Below are 20,819 nucleotides of genomic sequence, written 5' to 3' on the forward strand. Positions count from 1 at the left end.
TTATGTTGGAATTGCTTGTTTAGTTGTTGATTACTCCAAGAAAGAGTATAAACTCCATGAAAGGAGGGTGATCGATTGCTTTGTTGCTCTGTATATTGCCAACACCCAGAAGAGTGCCTGGCACATAGTAGGCACACAATAAATATTTGTTTAATAAATAATTAATGCTAGGCACTTTAAATTGGAAAAAACTAGCACAGTAATACAAAGACCAATGTTAACTAAATCAGTTAACTTGTACTTTCTTTCTTAAACGTCATTATAAAAAGGAGGAAGAAAAGTGAAACTGACTCTGCTAGAACAGTGCCGTGCTTTTCCGCAGAAGGTTAGACCCTGAGAGAGATGGCTCAGCACCACCTATGGATCTTGCTCCTTTGCCTGCAAACCTGTGAGTTCTGACCCTTGCTGATCCCCTCCTGGTTTTCCATAAAGTTTTAAAAATTGCCCTTAAGGAAGATATTGAACTGTCTTTTTGATCTGTATTTAACAGAACATCCTGGGTCTCAGTATCCACTGTACTCAACAGGATCCAACTGGCTGGGGAGAGACTTAAAATTCAAACCTAAGTGTTTTTCAGCTTTCAAGTTTATATTTCTGAGTTTTATCTAGTTTTGGAGATCTCAGTTTTCAAAGGTCTGAGGCAAAACCTTCTCAGAGGAATCAGCACTTGGTAAACCCACCCACAAAGCCTGGCAAAAAAAGATCATCTAAAAGCTCAAATGACTTACAAGTAGTCTCTTCTTAGCACTCAACTGTGATGGTGTTTGAGGGAGAAAATGTCTTTCCTAATTATCGTTGATTGTTCTATCAGGTTAGAGTGATGGATGACTCATCATTATCATTGTTAAGCTTCATCTCTATAAACTCCCTTTATTTTCAAAACACAGTTAGAGCTATTACTCTGCTTTTATCCTCAAGAAAGTCTAAAATAAATGAGGAAGAGATTGTTATCCCATTTTTTACAAATAGTCTCAAAAAAGAATTGGAGAACTTGAATTTAAAACCCTATTTTTCTCATTTGTGGCATAAGAGTAAACTAAAAGAACAACATGAATATTGATTGTTATTGGTACAAAGGAAATTATAACAACACAGTTGTGGGAGTGCTGTGTCATTGTACATATTATCTCATTAAATACAAACAACTGCTCTGTCTAACCGAAATTTACTATGTTTGGAACTTCTAAATCTACTTCTAGTATCTCTTGCCAGTCCTGAAAATGCACTAGCAAAATTCTGGCGTGAGTTAGAACCCTGGGGACCTAGTACATTAGGATTTTCTGAAAAAGGTACAATCAACGGACCGTGATCTCTCTGGTTCCCTTGGCCATTTCAAGCTATGGCTCCTTTAATTTGAACTTCATGGAGATTGTAATCACTAGTCAGACCAAATTTTTGGAGCCTCTGAAATGCAAGTAGGTGAGGAAAAGTTGGTACTAGGGATGTCCTTAATCTTCCAGAGAGAGATTAGACAAGGTAGCATTTGATACCACTTAATTTGCAAAACATTCTATGATGTTTATGTCTACATTTTCATGTTATCCATATGAAAACAATTGAGATGGGAAAGATAGATGTTATTAATCCCATTATGCAAGAAAAATAATAAACTAAGATTTAGGAGTTAAAAAATTCACCTGGAATTTCACTACCTAAATTGGTAGAGCTGGAAATATACGTTGGTTTTTCTAATCCCAAGGTTAATCCCAATCCCATTGGACCTTCTTTCTGCTTCACCTGACCTCTTCACTCATTGCTTTCAAATTCTTGATGCTCTTCAAAAGGTTAACACCTGCTAAAATAAAAGGTAGCTCTAGGATACACTGCTTTCATCTACTGAAACTGAAATAAAGTTGTCAAATCAGCTAGTAGTGAATTGCTTATGAGTTTTGTGACCTAGAGGAAGTTATATTCCTCCTCTGACTCTTGTTTCAGCTTCAAAATGGGAAGGGTATTAATACAGTAGAATTCTTTTGAGAATCAAAATGATGATAATGCATGTATAACACTTGGCATAGTACCTAAATATATTAAATGCTTAACAGATATTAGCTAATGCTGCTGTTTTTCACACTCGCTTTTCATGCATTATTAGGAAGAGCCATGGCTTTACCACACAGAGATCCTGGGCAGGACTCCTCTGTCAGGGAATTGTCCAAGGAACATAAACAGGAGAAAAGGTGGTGGGAGTTTGAGCTTAGGTGTTGGTTTATCGGGGTTCTGGAAAAGGAAACTAGGAGTGAGATACTCATTTCATCAAGGATCCATGAAAGGGGAATGGGAGCTTGTTTTATAAAAGTAAAGCCATTGAGTACTTTTTACATACTGTCCACCTTTACTGAATTATCTGTTTGCCTCTTAAGGATTATTCTGAAAACTTTTCTGAGCATAAAAATATACCTTGAATTCCTCCTGCTGCTGTTACTGGTAGAGGTAGTCCCTTACATTCAGTATTGGCCTTAGGAGTCTATACTTTATGCATTTCCCTGGAATTCAGAGCAGTTAAAGAGGCTGAGAAGCAGTGGAGAGATGCAGGGAGAAATCCCCATTTCCCCTCAGAAATCACCGACATAAGGAAAGTCTGAGTGTGCAAACTTATGACTGTTCCATGTTGGAAAAGTTTTCTCTGAGTCAAAATTCACAGTCTTATGCACTGATGTCAACTTTCTGATCATGACTTTGGAAACACCATGACTCTGACTGTCTCTCCACATACCCTAGGAGACACTCCCACTCTGAGGGTAGGAGATGGAGGAGTCCACCAGTTTTAATCCTTGCCCATCCACTCTACATATTCTGTCTCACACTCTTAAGTCTTCCTTTTCTCTACCCCATTCCTATTTCTATTTCTTCAACTCCCTGTCTTGTCTCCCATCAGTAATAGTAATAAATAACCATTTATGGAGCAATCACTGCATATTTGGCATTACTCTAAGTAGTCTACAGTTATTATTTTGTTTAATCCTTACAACACACTATGAGATAGGTACTGTTTATGTGTGCATATACAGATGAAAGCATTGATACACAGAGAGTCAAAGTCATTTAACCAAAGAGTGAAAGAAGTAGAATTTAAACTTCAGAGTCGTTAGACTTAACCTCTGCGTCATGCTGCCTCCACCCACTTTGATGCTGAAGTGGAGTAAATTACTCTCCCCACTATTAATATATGGGAATATGGCAGCAAAGAGTGATGATTTATTTAGTTCTGTCAAGACAGGATTATTTGGATAGAAGCTGTGCCTTTCTCTATACTCACCCATAGAGGAGGAAGGAGCTGCTGGCAGGTCCTTGCCAATAACAGAAGTTTAGGCAGGGCAGTGAGGCAGAATACCCAAGCAAATAACCATCTCCAGACATGTTTCAAATACCATTCACTTTAATATTATTCAAATGTGATTTGAATTAGTTTCTTTAAACAAATGAAAGTCCAATATCAACATGATGTTGATTTCCTGTTGGATGTTGAACATGGTCATGGACATTTCAGCAGTTGAGACTTAAAATTCCAAGAAATGAGTGGACCCACTGTGGGTAACTGCACCCCAACCATCATCCTGGGTCTCAGAGACAGGAAGCATACCTGTGGAAGTATGCTGACAAAACAACCTGCCACTGATCTGAAGTCCTTGCATCGTGGGGTCTTCAAGATAAGGACAAGGCCTCTGTATTAGAATGAGATGTAAGCAGACAACTACCATAGACATTCAGAAAGGGCTCAAAAGCAGAAATCCAGTTATAGAAATGGAAATATATTATATATGGGTAAAACTGGTTATCAAATACCCAGCTTCCAAACAGAGGGTGGGAAGCTGTTCCCCCTGTAATAACTCAGGCCTTCAGTGGAAGGTAGTGGAGGCCTACCTTGTCAACTCCAACTGCTGAAGCAGTCCTGGAGATCACTATGGAGTCCAACAAGGCAGCCGGAGCACCTTCACAACAGGAGCCTGATGGTCAGTGCCAAGCCATTCAGGCTACTGAAGTATTCCTAAATCAAACCTTTCTTGTGTTGGACCTTAGGAGAGGGATGGACCTGTAAGTTTGGAGATCACTGGGCTCATCTATGTGAAACTTGGAAGGAGGTATGAGCAATCATTTGGGGGCTGATATAGGTGAAGCTGACTAGGTACTCGTGTTTCCTTTGTTATACTCAATGTTCAAGTACCCACTAATAGAGGGCAGCAATGTTAGAACAGTGGATGAGCCATGATCTCATGTCTGTTTTGAGATTGTGTGTGTGTGTGTGTCTGTGTGTGTGTGTCTGTGTATCTGTGTATGTGTGTGTGTGTGTGTGTTTTGAAGGAACCAATTCAAGTAAACCTAAATCCCAATAAAGGTGATATAAAGTAAAACTCCTAGGGGAAAACCACGTACTATTGCATGGGGGTAGTAGGTTCCTTTTTCTTAAAACCTCATGATCAAGGACTTTCCGTTCCTTTGGAGAATGACACAAAATTTCTGGCTGCCCAGCCCTGTGCTTCCTCTTTCCCTCTACATCCCTTCACTCAATGTGAACAGTTATAATGGACTGTCTTCTGGGTACCACATGCTAAAGCTACCTCTGGTCACTCTCCCAGACCTACAATACTCAGCAATGTTCCACCCCCACTTTTTGACTCTAGGAAGCAGTGGGTGGAGAAGAGAGGGAAGTTTAGCTAGTGCCACAAAAAAAAGGACAAGAAATGTTTATCTGGAGGATCCTAAGAAAGTAAGGGGGTAGAAGTGTCTGTTAAGCAACAGTACAGTCTTCCCCATTTTCATTCTTATTAATAGCTACTTGCTGACTTTAACATCTCCCCAATACCCTAACTCTAATATTTCCCTTCATAGTTGTCTGAGGTGTTATTTTAGTCTCTTTGAAGATATTTATTTGTTTTACATAGCAAACACCTCTAGTGCCAAGCATACGCCAGGCACTATTCTAAGAGGTCTACAAATATCAATTCATTTAACCCTCATAATATTTTTATGAGGTCAAATATTGTGCTACTATTACCTTCACTAATGTGCTAATATTACCTTCATTTTAAAGTTAGGGAAACTGAGGCACAGAGAGGTTACTGACTTTCCCTAGGGTTCATGGACAGTCCCTGAGAGAGCCAGGATTTTAGCCCAGGCAGCCTAGGTCTCAGTGACTAACTCATTGTGCCACACAGTTGACTCCACAAGGCAAGGCTCCCCTTGGAACCACTAGACTCTTCTCCATTAGTACACACACTTGAGAGCACTCTCGTGTCATTTAATCCTCATAATTCCTCAAAGTGGCAGGACAGCTCTGTTTTACTTCTTTTACCAACTAGAACCCTCGGACTTAGCAAGTAAGTGACATTCATGGTCATTTAGCTAGTCCACAACAGACCCTTGACTCAAATGTGTTTCCTAATCCCTGGTTCAGGACACTTTTACTAACTATGTTGTGGGTCCCCATTCTGTAGATCTAAAAAATTTTCTTCACAAACAATATAGAATATAGAAGGAAGTTGCAGTTAGCCATCTGCTGCTTGTTAATAATCAGTTTAAATACTTGACCTTTCACATCAAGACCCAGAGATCAGTAAAGAGTCCTCTCTTGCCCTCACTCTTTCTCTTGCTGAGATTTTTTGCCTTGTTTTTCTATTGTTGGAAAAGGATAATTGAGTCAGTTGCAAAAAAAGAAAAAAATTTTTAAGACAGAATCTTGCCCTGTCACCCAGGCTGGAGGGCAGTAGCACAATCATGGTTCATGGCAGCCTTGACTTCCCAGACCCAAGTGATCCTCCTGTCTCAGCCTCCCAAGTAGCTGAGACTACAGGTATGCATTACCACATCTGACTATTTTTTTTAATTTTATTTTTCATAGAGATGGGATCTCATTGTGTTACCCAGGCTGGTATTCATTTTTTCAACAAACATTTAATAATCATCCACTAGTTATTGGAGGAACAGTAGTGATTGAAACAAACATTTGCATTCTTGATAATTGCATTATAGTAGCAGTGTATTGAGGGGATAGGTTGGGAGACGATCAATAAATATGCACAGGCAATGCTTTAGTGGTGATAACTACAATGAAGAGGATAGCAAGGCAAGGCAAGAGAAAATGATGGGGTGGGGATTGCTATTTTAGGCACAGTGACCAGGAAAGCTCTTTCTAATGAGGTGATGTTGGGACAGAGACCTGAACAAAGTAGGGGGCTGCTGAAAAGAGTGTGGTAGGAAAAGAGGAGAACAATGGTGCAAAAGCTCTAAGGCAAAGTGCCCTTGGCCTGTTTACAGAACAGAGGGAGCTGATGTGGTTGGAGTAGGAGAGAAGTAGGGGCTGATCAGGCAGAGCCTAGTAGTGATGGTAAAGGTTATGAAAGAAGAATAGAGAGCTCCCCAAACTCCAAAGGTACACTGTGTTCATTTTTAATAGAATCTAAGGAGAACTATGGGGTTTTAGGTCTAAATGACCTCTCCATTGTCATCCGTATTTGACTTTGGATTCCACCCAACACTTCAGTAGGTTTTGCTTGCCCAGCCTTGAAGAATTTTCCTCTTACCAGTTAAAGGCCTCATACCCCATCCATCTTTATACTTCATATGGGTTTCTGATTCTTCCTTTTTTGTTGTTGTTGTTGTTGTTTTTTCAAATATTCTTCTTTTTCTCACGATCCCTGTTGTCTTCTTCTAGTCAGTGGCTTTGAGCTGCCTAACCATGAAATGTACATTTGTAAAATCCATCCATACAACTAGGATCATCCAGGGAAACAGGGTTATCATCTTAGACACAGAAAGGTGTATTGCATTGGGAAGGGTGCCCCAGCCCAATCCAGGAGGGGAAGTCAACCTCCAGTGAGCAACCAGTCCTCAGTGCTCTCTTTCAACACTGGTCATCCTGTCCCCTGGGTCCTGGGCTCCCTCTCTGCCATAGCTACCTAAGAGTCACAGTGAACAGGTTTTTCCATCTAAGCCTTCACCCCAGGGTTTCAGCCTTTTCTTGCCTTTGCTTCTCCTCTGGAGGTATGGCCTTTCTCCTACCTTTCCCATTTGTGTTCTGGCATAGGAAGGTCACAAAATTACACTGGAAAAGGTTGTAAATGTGGGTTACTGCTTCTTCACTGGGCTCCCAAGGGTACTTAGCAAACACTTGATCCCCTTCGTCAATCTCTTCTTGACTCCCTGTGGTGTTCCTTATAGTAACATTTCCTCCCAATTTTTACATTCACCAAAATAATAGCAACTACCATTTATATGTGCCAGGCATTCGTAATTGCATTTAATAATTATCCAAGAGAGACCAGCTAGGAGGTATACAGACTAAAGGTGCAGATTTTGAATCTAGGAATATTTGAACCTAGCTGTGTTATCTTGAGAAAATCATCTGAGGCACCTGAGGAAGAGTGAATTTCAATAATTTTCTCAAGATGACACAGCTAGGTTCAAATATTCCTAGATTCAAAGATGAGGATAATTATCCAGAGAGGCCATGGGCAGAAGCATCTAACCTAGAGCAGGCCCACTGGGGATATCTCTCTCTGTTCACCCTCCCTAGCACCTCCCCCACAACCCCCCGTCTCTTCTATTTTAAAACGAAAATAAATTAGTTTTACCTGACCCTCTAGCTACTGTCCTATCTCATCACCCTTCTTTCACTGTCAAGTTTTTCCTCCACACTTTACTACCTACTCTGTCAGTCCCCTAGACTCTGGCCTTCCATCAAGTTGTCTTACTTGCACTATATTCTCAAAGGCCATCAATAACCTCGTAACGGGCAAACCCAGGGCCATTTTCAGTCTTTATCCCATTGAACACTGAATCATTAGACATCAGTGGCAATCTCCTCCTTGAGACTCCTTCTCCTCTCTGTGATATCGTTCATTATTGGTGCCTCTCTTGCACTCGTACCGCTTGGTCTATTGTGTTTCTTTTGATGGTGCCTCTTCTATAAATGTGAGCACTCTTACAAGGCTCAGTCGCGGACTTCAGGCTTACTCTTCCTGAATGACCCTCCTCTCCTTCACCCACTCCATTTCTGTGGATGATTTCTAAACCTGTTGGATTTCAGTGTTACGGTAAGTACCAGAGACACTGAAATAAGAATGCCTTAAACAAGAAAGAAGTTTATTTCTTGCTCATGTAAAAAAGTCCGGAGTTGGCAGTTCACAGTCGGTAGAATAGTTCACAAGGTCGTTGGGGTTCTGACTTCTATCTTCCTGCTCCGCCATCCTCAGAATTTGGCTTCCTCCTCATGACACAGAATGTTTGTCTAAGATCCAGCTGTCATGGACTTCTGGTCTGCAAAAGCAAGGAAGAGATGAAAAGAGCAAATTTCCCTCATGTATATATTTATTTATTGGTTTTTTTCTGAGACAGGGTCTCACTCTGTCACCCAGGCTGGAGTGCAGTGGTGTGGTCTTGGCTCACTGCAACCTTGATCCCCTCGGGCTCAGGTGATCCTCTCACCTCAGCCTCCTGGGCAGCTGGGACTACAGATGTGCACCATCATGCCCAGGTAATTTTTGTACTTTTTTGTAGAGACAGGGTTTTGCCATCTTACCCAGGCTGGTCTTGCACTCCTGGGTTCAAGCGATCCACCTGCCTCAGCCTCCCAAAGTGTTGGTATTGCAGATGTGAGCCACCACACCAGGTTCCCCACTCTTCTTAAAGACATAGAAGTCATATACAACACTTCCATTTTTATTCTGTTGGGCCGAACTTAGTCATATGACCAATGTTAGCTAGAAGAAAGCAGGAAAATATAGTCTTTACTCTGGGTGGCTCTATGCCCTGCTAAAATTTAACAATTCTATTACTAAGAATGAAGGAGGGAACATATATTGGAAAACAGCTAGCAGATTCTGCCACAATGCCCCAAATAATACTTTAAGTCCATTCTCTCTCCTTATCTTCCATCCTTCCAACAGCTTACTTACAGGGTCCACCGTCATCTGAAATTTAATATTTCTAAGATTAAACTTGTCCTTCCCCCTTTGACTTATTTCCATCATAAACTTTATGAGTTTTTCAATGACATAAAATAGAAACTCAAAATATATTGATGAACAATTGAATTCTAGCAGATGCCTCTTTATTTCTTGCCTTTCTCTGTGTTATCGTCAAATCCAGCCCTTCCTTTCCATTCCCGTTATCGTCCCCTGGTTCATGCCCGGAAGACTACAGTATTCCCTAAATGGCCTCTCTGATGCAGCCTCTCTTTCCTGTTTTCCTCCCCACACATTATTACTAGCTTACGATGACTAAAACATTATTTTAATCTTCACCCTCAAAAACCTTAATAGTTCCCCTCTGCCTCTGGTGGAGACCTCAAACTGAAGGCTGTCTCAAATCTAAGCCTAATTTGTATCTCCAGCTGTACCTCTGTCCACTCTGATATGCAAATTTATATTCATCCAACTAACATCACAGTTTCTGTTTCTAAACTTTTATTCAGGATCCAAGGACTTGAGACACTCTTCCTTTCCCTTTCCATCAAGTAGAATTCTATTCACCCTTCAAAATCCTCCTCAAATTCTACTTTCTTTGAGATGTTTTTTCTAACCACTACAGCTCAGCGATCCCTCCCTTCTTAGAATTCCTATCGTAACCACTGTTTCTACCATTCACTTGAATTTATTATTTACTATCTCATATTGCAAAGCAGAATTGTATGTGTGTGTGTGTGTGTGTGTGTGTGTGTGTGTGTGTGTCTGTGTGTATCTTATTTCCCTAACCAGGTATCAAATTCCCCCAAAAAGGCAGAGAATCTGTCTTTGCCATAGACTAGCATAGTGCATTTCATGGTAAGTCCTCAAGATGTTTTTGTGCCATAAGTTATCTCTGAAATTAGATTTTAGTAAGGTCATTTCCAGTGATAACATAATGTTAGAGTCCCCTTAGCACCTAGAAAAATAAATATTGGGATTGATTGATATGGACATTCTTTCTTTTAAATCTTAAAGTCTTCTAAGAGCAGAATAAAGTCTATCCAGGGTACCTAAAACTGTCCCCCCAGGCTTTACTTGAATTAGCCCTTAAAAATGGCTGTTGATATATGCTCCAGTATGGCCCTGGCATCACGAAGACCATCATAACGATGGCCTAGGGCAGGCCCAAAGGGCAGGTACCAATTGTTAAAGTGATGATAAAGAACATATGATGAATGTTAAGGTATCATTATCAACTCCAGAAATAACTAACATTTATTTTGCCTTGATGATCAGCAAAGCATTTCTACTCATATTACATCATTTGCTATTCACCAAATAGGACAAATAGCATAGTTATTATTTTCATTCTATGGATGAAGAAACGGAGGCTCAGAAAGGTTTTGTGACCTGTAATCCTAGCATTTTGGGAGGCTGAGGTGGGCAGACCATTTGAGGTCAGGAGTTCAAGACCAGCCTGGCCAACATGGTGAAACCCTGTCTTTACTAAAATTACAAAAAGTAGCTGGCCATGATGGCATGCCAGCTACTCAGGTGGCTGAGGCAGGAGAACTGCCTGAACCCAGGAGGCGGAGGTTGCAGTGAGCCAAGATCATTCCACTATACTCCAGCCTGGGTGACAGTGAAAGAGTAAGACTTTGTCTCAAAAAAAATAAATAAATAAAAAAGAAAGGTTTTGTGACCTCGTTAAGGTTGTCCAGCTCATAAGTAGAAGTACTTACACCTATGCCTTCTGCCTCCCTATCTTTCCACTGCATGCAATGGTTTTGCAGTTGCCTCTCTCAAAGCACAGTTGGAGTGTTTGAAGGTGGCAGAATCTTCATCTTAAACATGTGCAACCCCTTTGCCTTTTCTAGCAAGCAAAGTATTCATGCCAACAACACCAGCAGCACAAATAACAGCTTCCCCCAGCTTTGCCTATCCACCACCCCCACTGCCTGATTGCTGTTTGATACCCCACCATCACTTCCTGAATGACTTGCTACAGGAGATGAGACATACTTTTAAAACTGCACCACACACCAACCACTGTGGCTGCTCAACGGCCCTAATATTAAGAAGGTCTCAGCCTTAATAATCTACCTACATACTTCCTGGCGTTTGGTGAGAGAACCCAGCAAAATTACGAGTCTGTGGAATCTATGTTCTGTCTATCTCCTCACACCTAATCTCAATCCATAGCGTAGTGTGGCAGTTAAGCACTAGGGCCTGACTTCAAAAAAGACTTGAGACATGGGAGATCTGAGACCAGGACTGGCTAGATGATTTGCGAGGCCCAGTGCAAAATGAAAGTGGAGGGCCCCTTGTTTAAATATTATGTAGAATTTAAAGGTGGCAACGCAGCATTAAGTCCAGTTCAGGGTCCTTTTGAGCTCAGGGTTTTGTGCAACTGCATAGATCACATGCCCATTCCAGGACCATCCAGGGATTCAGGCTGGGACACTACAAACACCCCTCTCCTCGAACTCGTCAGTACAGAAAAACAGTTTATCTGGGAGAATTAGTGTTCTTGAATTTTAGCAAACTATGACTCTTACCACCAAAGGCAGCATTAGCCTCTTTCTGACCTGCCACCCCAATGGCTTATTTCTATTGCTTTTACCATTTAGCACTCATCGTGTTGTGTTATCTTTCACCTGTGTCCATATCTGTCTTATTTTCTGGGCTGTGAGCTCCTCAGGGCTGCAACAATGTCCTGTTTATCCCTGTGTCCCTAACACAGCATCTGACACATAATTAGCACTTAATAAATGTTTGCAGATAAGGGTTCCCAATTCCCCCTTCCTACTCTCACCCCACATACTCCCCACCCTGTTATATCTTCTGTACTTAGCCACCCCCCAACTAAATCCTCAGGCCTTGTCCTGGATACTGCTCCTACGGGAAAATCTCTGTTGGTCAGAAAGGAAAGAGGTTTACATCAGCTGTCCCTAAGACTCTTTCAGTGGTTGCTGAGCTAAAGAGCAAGGGTAGCCAAAGTGAGACAGCACCATCAGGTTAAGAAATCCCTTTGTTTTGTACCACTTTAAAGTGATGTGTATACTTTATGATCCTTATTCTTCCATATACCAAGCCTTGGATAAACTTTAGGGTCAGCCTGAACACACTTATGTGGAAAACTGATGTTGTGGTCATCAGAACCTACATGCAGCCAGTACACACCAGAACCGCCCAACTAGTTTTGTTTATGGCTAACACCCTTTCTGATTGGTCAGGGTCCATGTCATATTGGTTATTCAATACTTTGGATATCATCCATGCTTGCCCCAAACAGTATTTCTCACTAAAGAGCCCTCATTGAGAATTACAGGATAATGAAGAAGAGGAGGAGGAAGAGCAGAAAAATAATGTCTTAAAATTAGTTGTCTCTCATTTTACAAACTATATATTAAAACAGTTTATCTTCAAAAGTGATAGAGGAGAGAAAAGGGAGGAGGAAATAAGCTTTTCATCTTCCTATGTTACATTTTAAAAGCATTCATCCTTCAGCTTTCACTAGGAAATGTTCCCTGAATTCCCAGAGCAGATCAAGTCCCCTTGTTGGTCTCTCTCAAATCACCATAATACTTACATATTTTGTGCCTATCCATTTGTTTGTATGATTATCTGATCAACATTGGTATCTTCCTCTGACTGTAAGTCCCAAACAGCAAGAATTATGTCTGTTCTTCTCGCCATTGTATCCCCAGCTCCTTGTATCTTATTTAAAAGGGTAGATGTCCAAAAAACACTTATATTATGAATTAAATTAATAAATACCCACCATAGTATCTGGAACAAAACTGATCCTGAAAAAATACACGCATTCATTCACAAATGTATGAATGAATAAACAAAACTTGCTTACTTCAGAAGTTGTTCCAAGAGAGTCTAGGAAACACATGAATAAATTCTATCAATTAATTCCACAAATATTTATTAAGCCCCTTCTATGTGTCTGGCACTCTTCTAGAGACTAGGAATATGGAAGTAAACAGAAAAATATCCCCCAAAATCACCAACTTGGGGAATATTTTCTCCAGAAACTCCAAGCACTCTCTTCCTGTATCTTCCAAGAAGAGAGACAAAACGGTTACTTGCTTTTTGCAGAGATCACAGGAAAATAAAAAGCAATGACCCAAGACTCCATCAGCCAAGATATTCCAGGTTCTTGTTCCAGCTCTTCCACCACTTGGCAATATGATCTTGGGAAAGAAATGCACCTAATATCTTAGACTACATGGAGGCTTATGGCCTTCACCTCTCAAATGCCTTCTAGCTTTCAGAGTCTGTAAGTCTAAGTAAAAATATTTTTAACAAAATGGATCTCTAATGAGAAACTTAGCTTTTGAATGAGAATGCTGTAGAAAATTTAGTTGTCATGACATATCAAATATACCTAGAGTAGAATGCACAAAAAAAAGAAAAAGAAAAAAAAGACATCCTCAAGAAACTGGGTGAACTGCATTTGTGGCAGCTCCTCAGGGAGCTCCAAGGCCAGAAAGATTAGGAATTGAAAAAAGTGCAACAGTCAGATGGCTACAGTTTTCTTTTTATGTTCTCAGGGCCAGAAGCAGCTGGAAAAGACTCAGAAATCATCACAGTGAATGGGATTCTGGGAGAGTCAGTCACTTTCCCCGTAAATATCCAAGAACCCCAGCAAGTTACAAACATTGCTTGGACTTCTAAAACATCTGTTGCTTATGTAACACCAGGAGACTCAGAAATGGCACCCAAAGTTGCTGTGACCCACAGAAATTATTATGAACGGATACATGCCTTAGGTCCGAAGTACGATCTGGTCATTAGCGATCTGAGGATGGAAGACGCAGGAGACTACAAAGCAGACATAAATACACAGGCTGAGCCCTACACCACCACCAAGCGCTACAACCTGCAAGTCTATCGTAAGTCATGGGAAGACGGAGGGCTTGTGTTTTATTTTTACTTTGCAAATTTGCTATCTGAAACACATCTACATTTCTGATAATTGGGTCCCCTAAATCTTTTTATATCTATAAACACTTATATATTAATACATCAATACTTCTAAGAGGATGCAGTCTTATTTCAGACCTGGATTTGCCAACTTCTAGCTATGTAATCTTCCATCTGTAGTTGGTCCCCTGGGCCTTGGTTTTCTTTTTTATATAATGCCAATGATCATACTACTCACTTCCCAGAGTTATCATGAGGATCAAGTGAGATAGTGTATGCAAAGTGCTTTAAAAAAAACTTTTTATTTTGAGTTAATGATAGATGCAAAGAAGGTACAAATAAATGTACAGGGAGGTTCTGTGTACCCTTCACCCTGTGTTAACACCTTGCATAACTACACCACAATATCAAAAACAGGAAATTGACATTAGCACAATCTATAGAGCTTATTTAGGTGTCACCACGTATGCATGCATTCATTTATGTTTGAGTATGTGTGTAGCTCAGTACAATTTAATCACATGGGTAGTTTTGTGTAACCACTACCATAATCAAGATTAACCATCACAAGATTCCCTCATGCTCTCCCTTTACAACCACACCTCCACCTTTCTATTCCCCAATTCCTGAAAAACACTAATTTGTTCATATCTACAACTATGTTATTTCACACACGTTATGTAGATGGAATCCTGAAGGATATATCTTTTTGAAGTTGGGTATTTTTCACATAGTAATGTCACTGAGATTCATCCAAACTCTTGTGTGTATTAACAGTTTGTACCTTTTTATTGCCAGATAGTATTCCATGGTATGGGTGCACTAGGTTGTTTAACCATTCACCTCTTGAGGCACATTTTAGTTCTTTCCAGTTTGGGGATATTACAAATAAAGCTGCTGTGAATATGTATGTACACATTTCTGCATGAAATAAGTTTTTATTTATCTGGGATAAATGCTCAAAAATGTAATTGTATGATAAGTCCATTTACAGCTTTAAAATACACTGACAAACTATTTTCAACTTTCCATTCTCACCAGGAATGTATGAATGATCCAGTTTCTCTACATCCTTACTAGCATTTGGTATTATTATTTTTCATTTTGGCCATTCTGATGGGTGTGCAGTGATAACTCAATTTATTTTTAATTTGAATTTCTAGTAGTTGATGCAAAGTGCTTTTGAAAGGTAAAATATTATAACTATTTGTTATCATCATTATAATTGCCACAATTCACTGGGAGATGTGCGTACTTTGTTTGCAAGCTACCCCAAGCGTGGTCTGTAAACTGGCAGTATCAGCATCAACTGGGAGCTTTTTGGAAATGCAAATGTTCAGGCCCTGCCCCTGACCTTTGTGAATGAATGAAGTCCAGGAATCTGTGTCTAATATTACCTCTGGATTATTCCAACCTGTGCCAAAGTTTGAGTAAGCACAGACCTAGTGCTGTCCCGTTCAATATGGTAGCCTCTAGACCCATGCAGTTCTTGGGCATCTGAAATGTGGCGAGTCCAAATTGAGATGTGCTGTAAGTGTGAAATTCTTACCAGATCTTGAAATCTTAGCACCAAAAAAATATATAAAATATCTCAATAATTTTCTTTTTTTCTTCAATTTTTATTTTAAGTTCAGGGTATATGTGCAGGATGTCAAGGTTTGTTACATAAGCAAATGTGTGCCATGGTGGTTTGCTGCACAGATCATTCCATCATCTAGGTATTAAGAGCAACATCCATTAGCTAACCTTCCTGATCCTCTCTTTCCCCCAACCCCTCTCCAACAAGCCCCATTGTGTGTTGTTTCCTTCCATGTGTCCATGTGTTCTCATCATTCATCTCCCACTTGTAAGTGAGAACATGTGGTGTTTGGTTTTCTGTTCCTGCATTAGTTTGCTGAGGGTAATGGCTTCCAAATCCACTCATGTCCCTGAAAAGGGCATGATCTTGTTCCTTTTTATGTCTGCATAGTATTCCATGGTGTATATGTACCACATTTTCTTTATCCAATCTATCATTGATGGGCATTTGGGTTGATTCCATGTCTTAGCTATGTGAATAGTGCTGTAATGAACATACATGTGCAAGTATCTTTATAATAGAATGATTTATATTCTTTGGGGTATATACCCAATAATGGGTTTGCTGCAACAAATGGTATTTCTGCCTCTAGGTTTCTGAGGAATCACCACACTGTCTTCCACAATGGATGAACTAATTTACACTCCCACCAACACTGCAAAAGCATTTCTTTTTCCCTGCAGCCTTGCCAGTTTCTGTTGTTTCTTGACTTTATTAATAATTGCCATTCTGACTGGCAGGAGATGGTACCTCATTATGGTTTTGATTTGCATTTTTCTAATGAAAATGAGCTTTTTTTCACATGTTTGTTGGCTGCATGAATGTCTTCTTTTGAGAAGTGTCTGTTCATGGTTTTTGCCCAGTTTTTAATGGGGTCGTGGGTTTTTTTTTTTTTTTTTCTTGTTTTTTCCTTAAACATTTAAGTTCCTTGTGGACTCTGGATATTAGACCTTTGTCAGATGGATAGATTAGAAAAATTTTCTCCCATTCTGTAGGTTGTCTGTTACTCTGATGATAGTTTCTTTTGCTGTGCAGAAGCTCTTTAGTTCAGTCAGATCCCATTTGTCAATTTTTGCTTTTGTTGCAATTGCTTTTGATATTTTCATCATGAAATCTTTGCCCATGCCTATGTACTGAATGGTATTGCCCAGATTTTCTTCTAGGGTTTTTATACTTTGGGGTTTTACATTTAAGTCTTTTTTTTTTTTTTTTTTTTTTTTTTTTGAGACAGAGTCTCGCTCTGCCGCCCAGGCTGGAGTGCAGTGGCCGGATCTCAGCTCACTGCAAGCTCCGCCCCCCGGGTTCCCACCATTCTCCTGCCTCAGCCTCCCCAGTAGCTGGGACTACAGGTGCCCGCCACCTCGCCCGGCTAGTTTTTTTTTTTGTATTTTTTTTAGTAGAGACGGGGTTTCACCATGTTAGCCAGGATGGTCTCGATCTCCTGACCTCGTGATCCGCCCGTCTCGGCCTCCCAAAGTGCTGGGATTACAGGCTTGAGCCACCGCGCCCGGCCCTACATTTAAGTCTTTAATTCACCTTGAATTAATTTTTGTTTAAGGTACAAGGAAGTGATCCAGTTTCAATTTTCTGCATGTGGCTAGCCAGTTCTCCCCACACCATTTTTAAATAGGGAATCCTTTTCCCATTGTTTTTGTCAGGTTTGTTGAAAATCAGATAATTGCAGGTGTGTGGTCTCATTTTTGAGTTCTTTATTCTGTCCCATTGGTCTATGTGTCTGTTTTTGTACTAGTACCATGCTGTTTTGGTTACCTTGGCCTTGTAGTATAGTTTGAAGTTGCGTAGTGTGATGCCTCCAGTTTTGTTCTTTTTGCTTAGAACTGTCTTGGCTATTCAGGATCTTTTTTCATTCCATATGAATTTTAAAGTAGTTTTTTCTAATTCTATGAAGAATGTCAATAGTAGTCTAATGAGAATAGCATTGAATCTATAAATTACTTTGGGCAGTATGACCATTTTCATGATATTGATTCTTCCTATCCATGAGCATGGAATGTGTTTCCACTTATTTGTGTCCTCTCTGATTTCTTTGAGCAGTGGTTTGTAGTTCCCATTGAAGAGGTCCTTCACTTTCCTTGTTAGCTGTATTCCTAGGCGTATTAATCTTTTTGTAGCAGTTGTGAATGGGAGTTCATTCATGATCTCTGCTTGCCTGTTGTTGGTGTATAGGAATGCTAGTGATTTTTGCCCATTGATTTTTGTATCCTTGAGGATTGCTAAAGTTGTTTATCAGCTTAAGAAGCTATTGGCCTGAGATGATGGGGTTTTCTAGATATAGGATCATGTCATCTGCAAACGGAGACAGTTTGACTTCCTCTCTCCCTATTTTAATATCCTTTATTTCTTTCTCTTGCCTGATTGCTTTTGCCAGAACTTTCAATACTATGTTGAATAGGAGTGATGAAAGAGGGCATTCTTGTCTTGTGCCAGTTTTCACAGGGAATGCTTCCTGCTTTTGCCCATTCAGTATGATATTGACGTGGGTTTGTCATACGTGGCTCTTATTATTTTGAGGTATGTTCCTTCAATATCTAAGTTATGGAGAGTGTTTAACATGAAGGGATGTTGAATTTTATTGAAGGCTATTTCTGCCTCTATTGAGATAATCTGTGGGTTTTGTCTTCAGTACTATTTATGTGATGAATCACAGTTACTGATTTGGGTATGTTGAACCAACCTTGCATCCTGGAGATGAAGTCAGCTTGATCATGGTGGATAAGCTTTATGATGTGCTGCTGGTTTTGGTTTGCCAGCATTTTACTGAGGATTTTTGCATCAGTGTTCATTAAGGATATTGGCCTGAGGTTTCCTTTTTTGGTCTTATCTCTACCAGGTTTGGTATCAGGATGAGTTAGGGAGGAGTGCCTCCTTTTCAATTTTTTGGAATAATTTTAGTAGAAATGATGCCAGCTCTTCTTTGTACCTCTGGTAGAACTCAGCTGTGAATCTGTCTGGTCCTGGGTTTTTGTTTTGTTTTGTTTTGTTTTTGGTTGGTAGGCTATTTATTACTGCCTCAATTTCAGAACTTGTTATTGGTGTGTTCAAAAATTCAACTTCTTCCTGGCTCAGTCTTGGGAGGGTGTATGTGTCCAGGAATTTATCCATTTCTTCTATATTTTCTAGTTTATGTGCATAGAGATATTTATAGTATTCTCTGATGGTTATTTGTATTGCTTTGGGGTCAGTGGTGATATCCCCTGTATCATTTTGTATTGCATTTATTTGATTCTTCTCTCTTTTCTTATTAGTCTAGCTAGCAGTCTATCTATTTTTCATTTTTTCAAAAAGCCAACTTCCGGATTTTTTGATTTTTTTGAAGGGTTTTTTTGTGTCTCTCTCTCCCTCAGTTCAGCCCTGATCTTTGTTGTTTCTCGTCATCTGCTAACTTTGGGGTTTGTTTGCTCTTGGTTCTATAGTTCTTTTAGTTGTGATGTTAGGTTGTTAACTTGAGATCTTTCTAGCTTTTTGATGTGGGCATTTAGAGATGTTAAGTTTCCCTCTTAACACTCCTTAGCCTGCCTTGCAGAGATTCTGGTACATTGTCTCTTTGTTCTCATTAGTTTCAAAGAACTTGATTTCTGCCTTAATTTCATTGTTTACCCAAGAGTCATTCAGGAGCAGATTGTTCAATTTCCATGTAGTTGTGTGGCTATGAGCGAATTTCTTAATTTTGAGCTCTAATTTGATTGTGCTATGATCTGAGAGACAGTTTCCCTGAATGATTTCAGGTCTTTTGCATTTGCTGAGGAGTGTTTTACTTCCTATTATGTGATCAATTTTAGAGTAAGTGCATGTGTTGGTGAGAAAAATATATATTCTATGGAATTTGGCTAGAGAGTTCTGTAGAGGTCTACAGGTCCACTTGATCCAGAGCTGAGTTTAGGTTCTGAATATCTTTGTCAATTTTCTGTCTCAATGGTCTAATATGGTCAGTAGGGTGTTTAACTCTCCCACTATTATTGTGTGGGAGTCTAAGTCTTTTTGTAGATCTCGAAGAACTTGCTTTATAGATTTGAGTGCTCCTGTATTGTGTGCATATATATTTAGGATAGTTAGCTCTTCTTGTTTAATTAAACCCTTTACCATCATGTAATGTCCTCCTTTGTCTTTTTTTATCTTTGTTACTTGAAAGTCTATTTTGTCAGAAACTAGGATTGTAACCCCTGCTTTTTCTGTTTTCCATTTGCCTGGTAAATTTTTCCCTATCCCTTTATTTTGAGCCTGTGTGTGTCTTTGCATGTGAGATGGGTCTCTTGAAGACAGCATACAGATAGGTCTCAGCATACCAGCTTGCCATTCTGTGATTTTTAACTGGGGGCATTTAGCGCATTTACACTTAAGGTTAGTATTGTTATGTGTGAATTTGATCCTGTCATCATGATGCTAGCTGGTTATTTTGCTGACTTGTTTATATAGTTGCTTCATAGTGTCACTGGTCTGCGTACTTCACTGTGTTTTTGTAGTGGCTGGCACCTATTTTCCCTTTCCTTATTTAGTGCCTCCTTCAGGAGCTCTTGCAAGGCAGGCCTGGTGGTAGCAAATTCCTTCAGCATTTGCTTGTCTGAAAAGGATTTTCTTTCTTCTTCACTTAAGAAGCTTAGTTTGGCCAGATATGAAATTCTGGGTTGAAAATGCTTTTCTTAAATAATGTTGACTATTGGCCTCCAATCTCTTCTGGCTTGTAGAGTTTCTACTGAGAAGTCCACTTTTAGTATGATGTGCTTCCCTTTGTAGGTGACTGGACTTTCTCTCTCCCTTAACATTTTTTCTTTCATTTCAACCTTGGAGAATCTGATGATTATGTGTCCTGGGGTTGATTTTCTCATGGAGTATCTCACTTGTGTTCTCTGCATTTCCTGAATCTGAATGTTGGCTTGTCTTGCCAGGCTGGGGAAGTTCTCCTGGAAGATATCTTGAGTATATTTTCCAACTTGGTTCCATTCTCCCCATCTCTTTCAGGTACCCCAATTGGTCATAGGTTTGGTCTCTTTACATAACTCCATATGTCTTGGAGGTTTTGTTCTTTCCTTTTCATTCTTTTTTCTTTTTTCTTGTCTGCCTGTCTTATTTCAGAAAGATAGTCTTCAAGTTCTATGATTCTTTCCTCCACTTGGTCTATTCTGTTATTGATACTTGTGATCAATATTTCGTGTTGTGGTTTTCAGCTCCATCAGGTCAGTTATGTTCCTTTCTAAACTGGCTATTCTGACTATCGGCTCCTGTATTATCTTATAATTCTTATCTTCTTAGGATTGAGTTAGAACATGCTCCTTTAGCTCAGCAAAGTTTGTTATTACCCACCTTCTGAAACCTACTTCTGTCAATTCAGCCATCTCAGCCTCAGCCCAGCTCTGTGCTTTTGCTGGAGAGGTATTGTGGTCATTTGGAGAAGAAAAGGC

General features: G+C 39.8%; 1 protein-coding gene and 1 long non-coding RNA gene across 6 annotated transcripts in view; one reads left to right on the forward strand and one right to left on the reverse strand.

Moving 5' to 3' along the window:
• The first annotated feature begins 280 nt into the window (after positions 1-280).
• The window catches only part of LOC105498182 (CD84 molecule), a 33,157-nt gene continuing 12,618 nt past the window's right edge, over positions 281-20,819 (forward strand). For all 3 annotated transcript variants that reach the window (XR_011615538.1, XM_011770088.2, XM_011770089.2), the window contains exons 1-2: positions 281-388; positions 13,451-13,792. Coding sequence is in view for 2 of the 3 variants with exons in the window: in XM_011770088.2 (XP_011768390.1) it covers positions 343-388; positions 13,451-13,792 (388 nt within the window). In the remaining variant the exon portion in view is untranslated. The remainder of the gene's footprint in view (positions 389-13,450; positions 13,793-20,819) is intronic.
• Positions 7,555-20,819, reverse strand: part of LOC105498181 (uncharacterized) — a 145,297-nt gene continuing 132,032 nt past the window's right edge. For 2 of the 3 annotated variants that reach the window (XR_011615562.1, XR_011615563.1), the window contains exons 2-3: positions 8,519-8,699; positions 7,555-8,256 (exon numbers count right to left, since the gene is read on the reverse strand). This is a non-coding gene — a long non-coding RNA (uncharacterized lncRNA). The remainder of the gene's footprint in view (positions 8,257-8,518; positions 8,700-20,819) is intronic. The other variant, XR_011615564.1, reaches the window with a different exon arrangement.

The sequence above is a fragment of the Macaca nemestrina genome, chromosome 1 (assembly GCF_043159975.1).
Source record: "Macaca nemestrina isolate mMacNem1 chromosome 1, mMacNem.hap1, whole genome shotgun sequence".
Classification (NCBI taxonomy): Eukaryota; Metazoa; Chordata; class Mammalia; order Primates; family Cercopithecidae; genus Macaca; species Macaca nemestrina.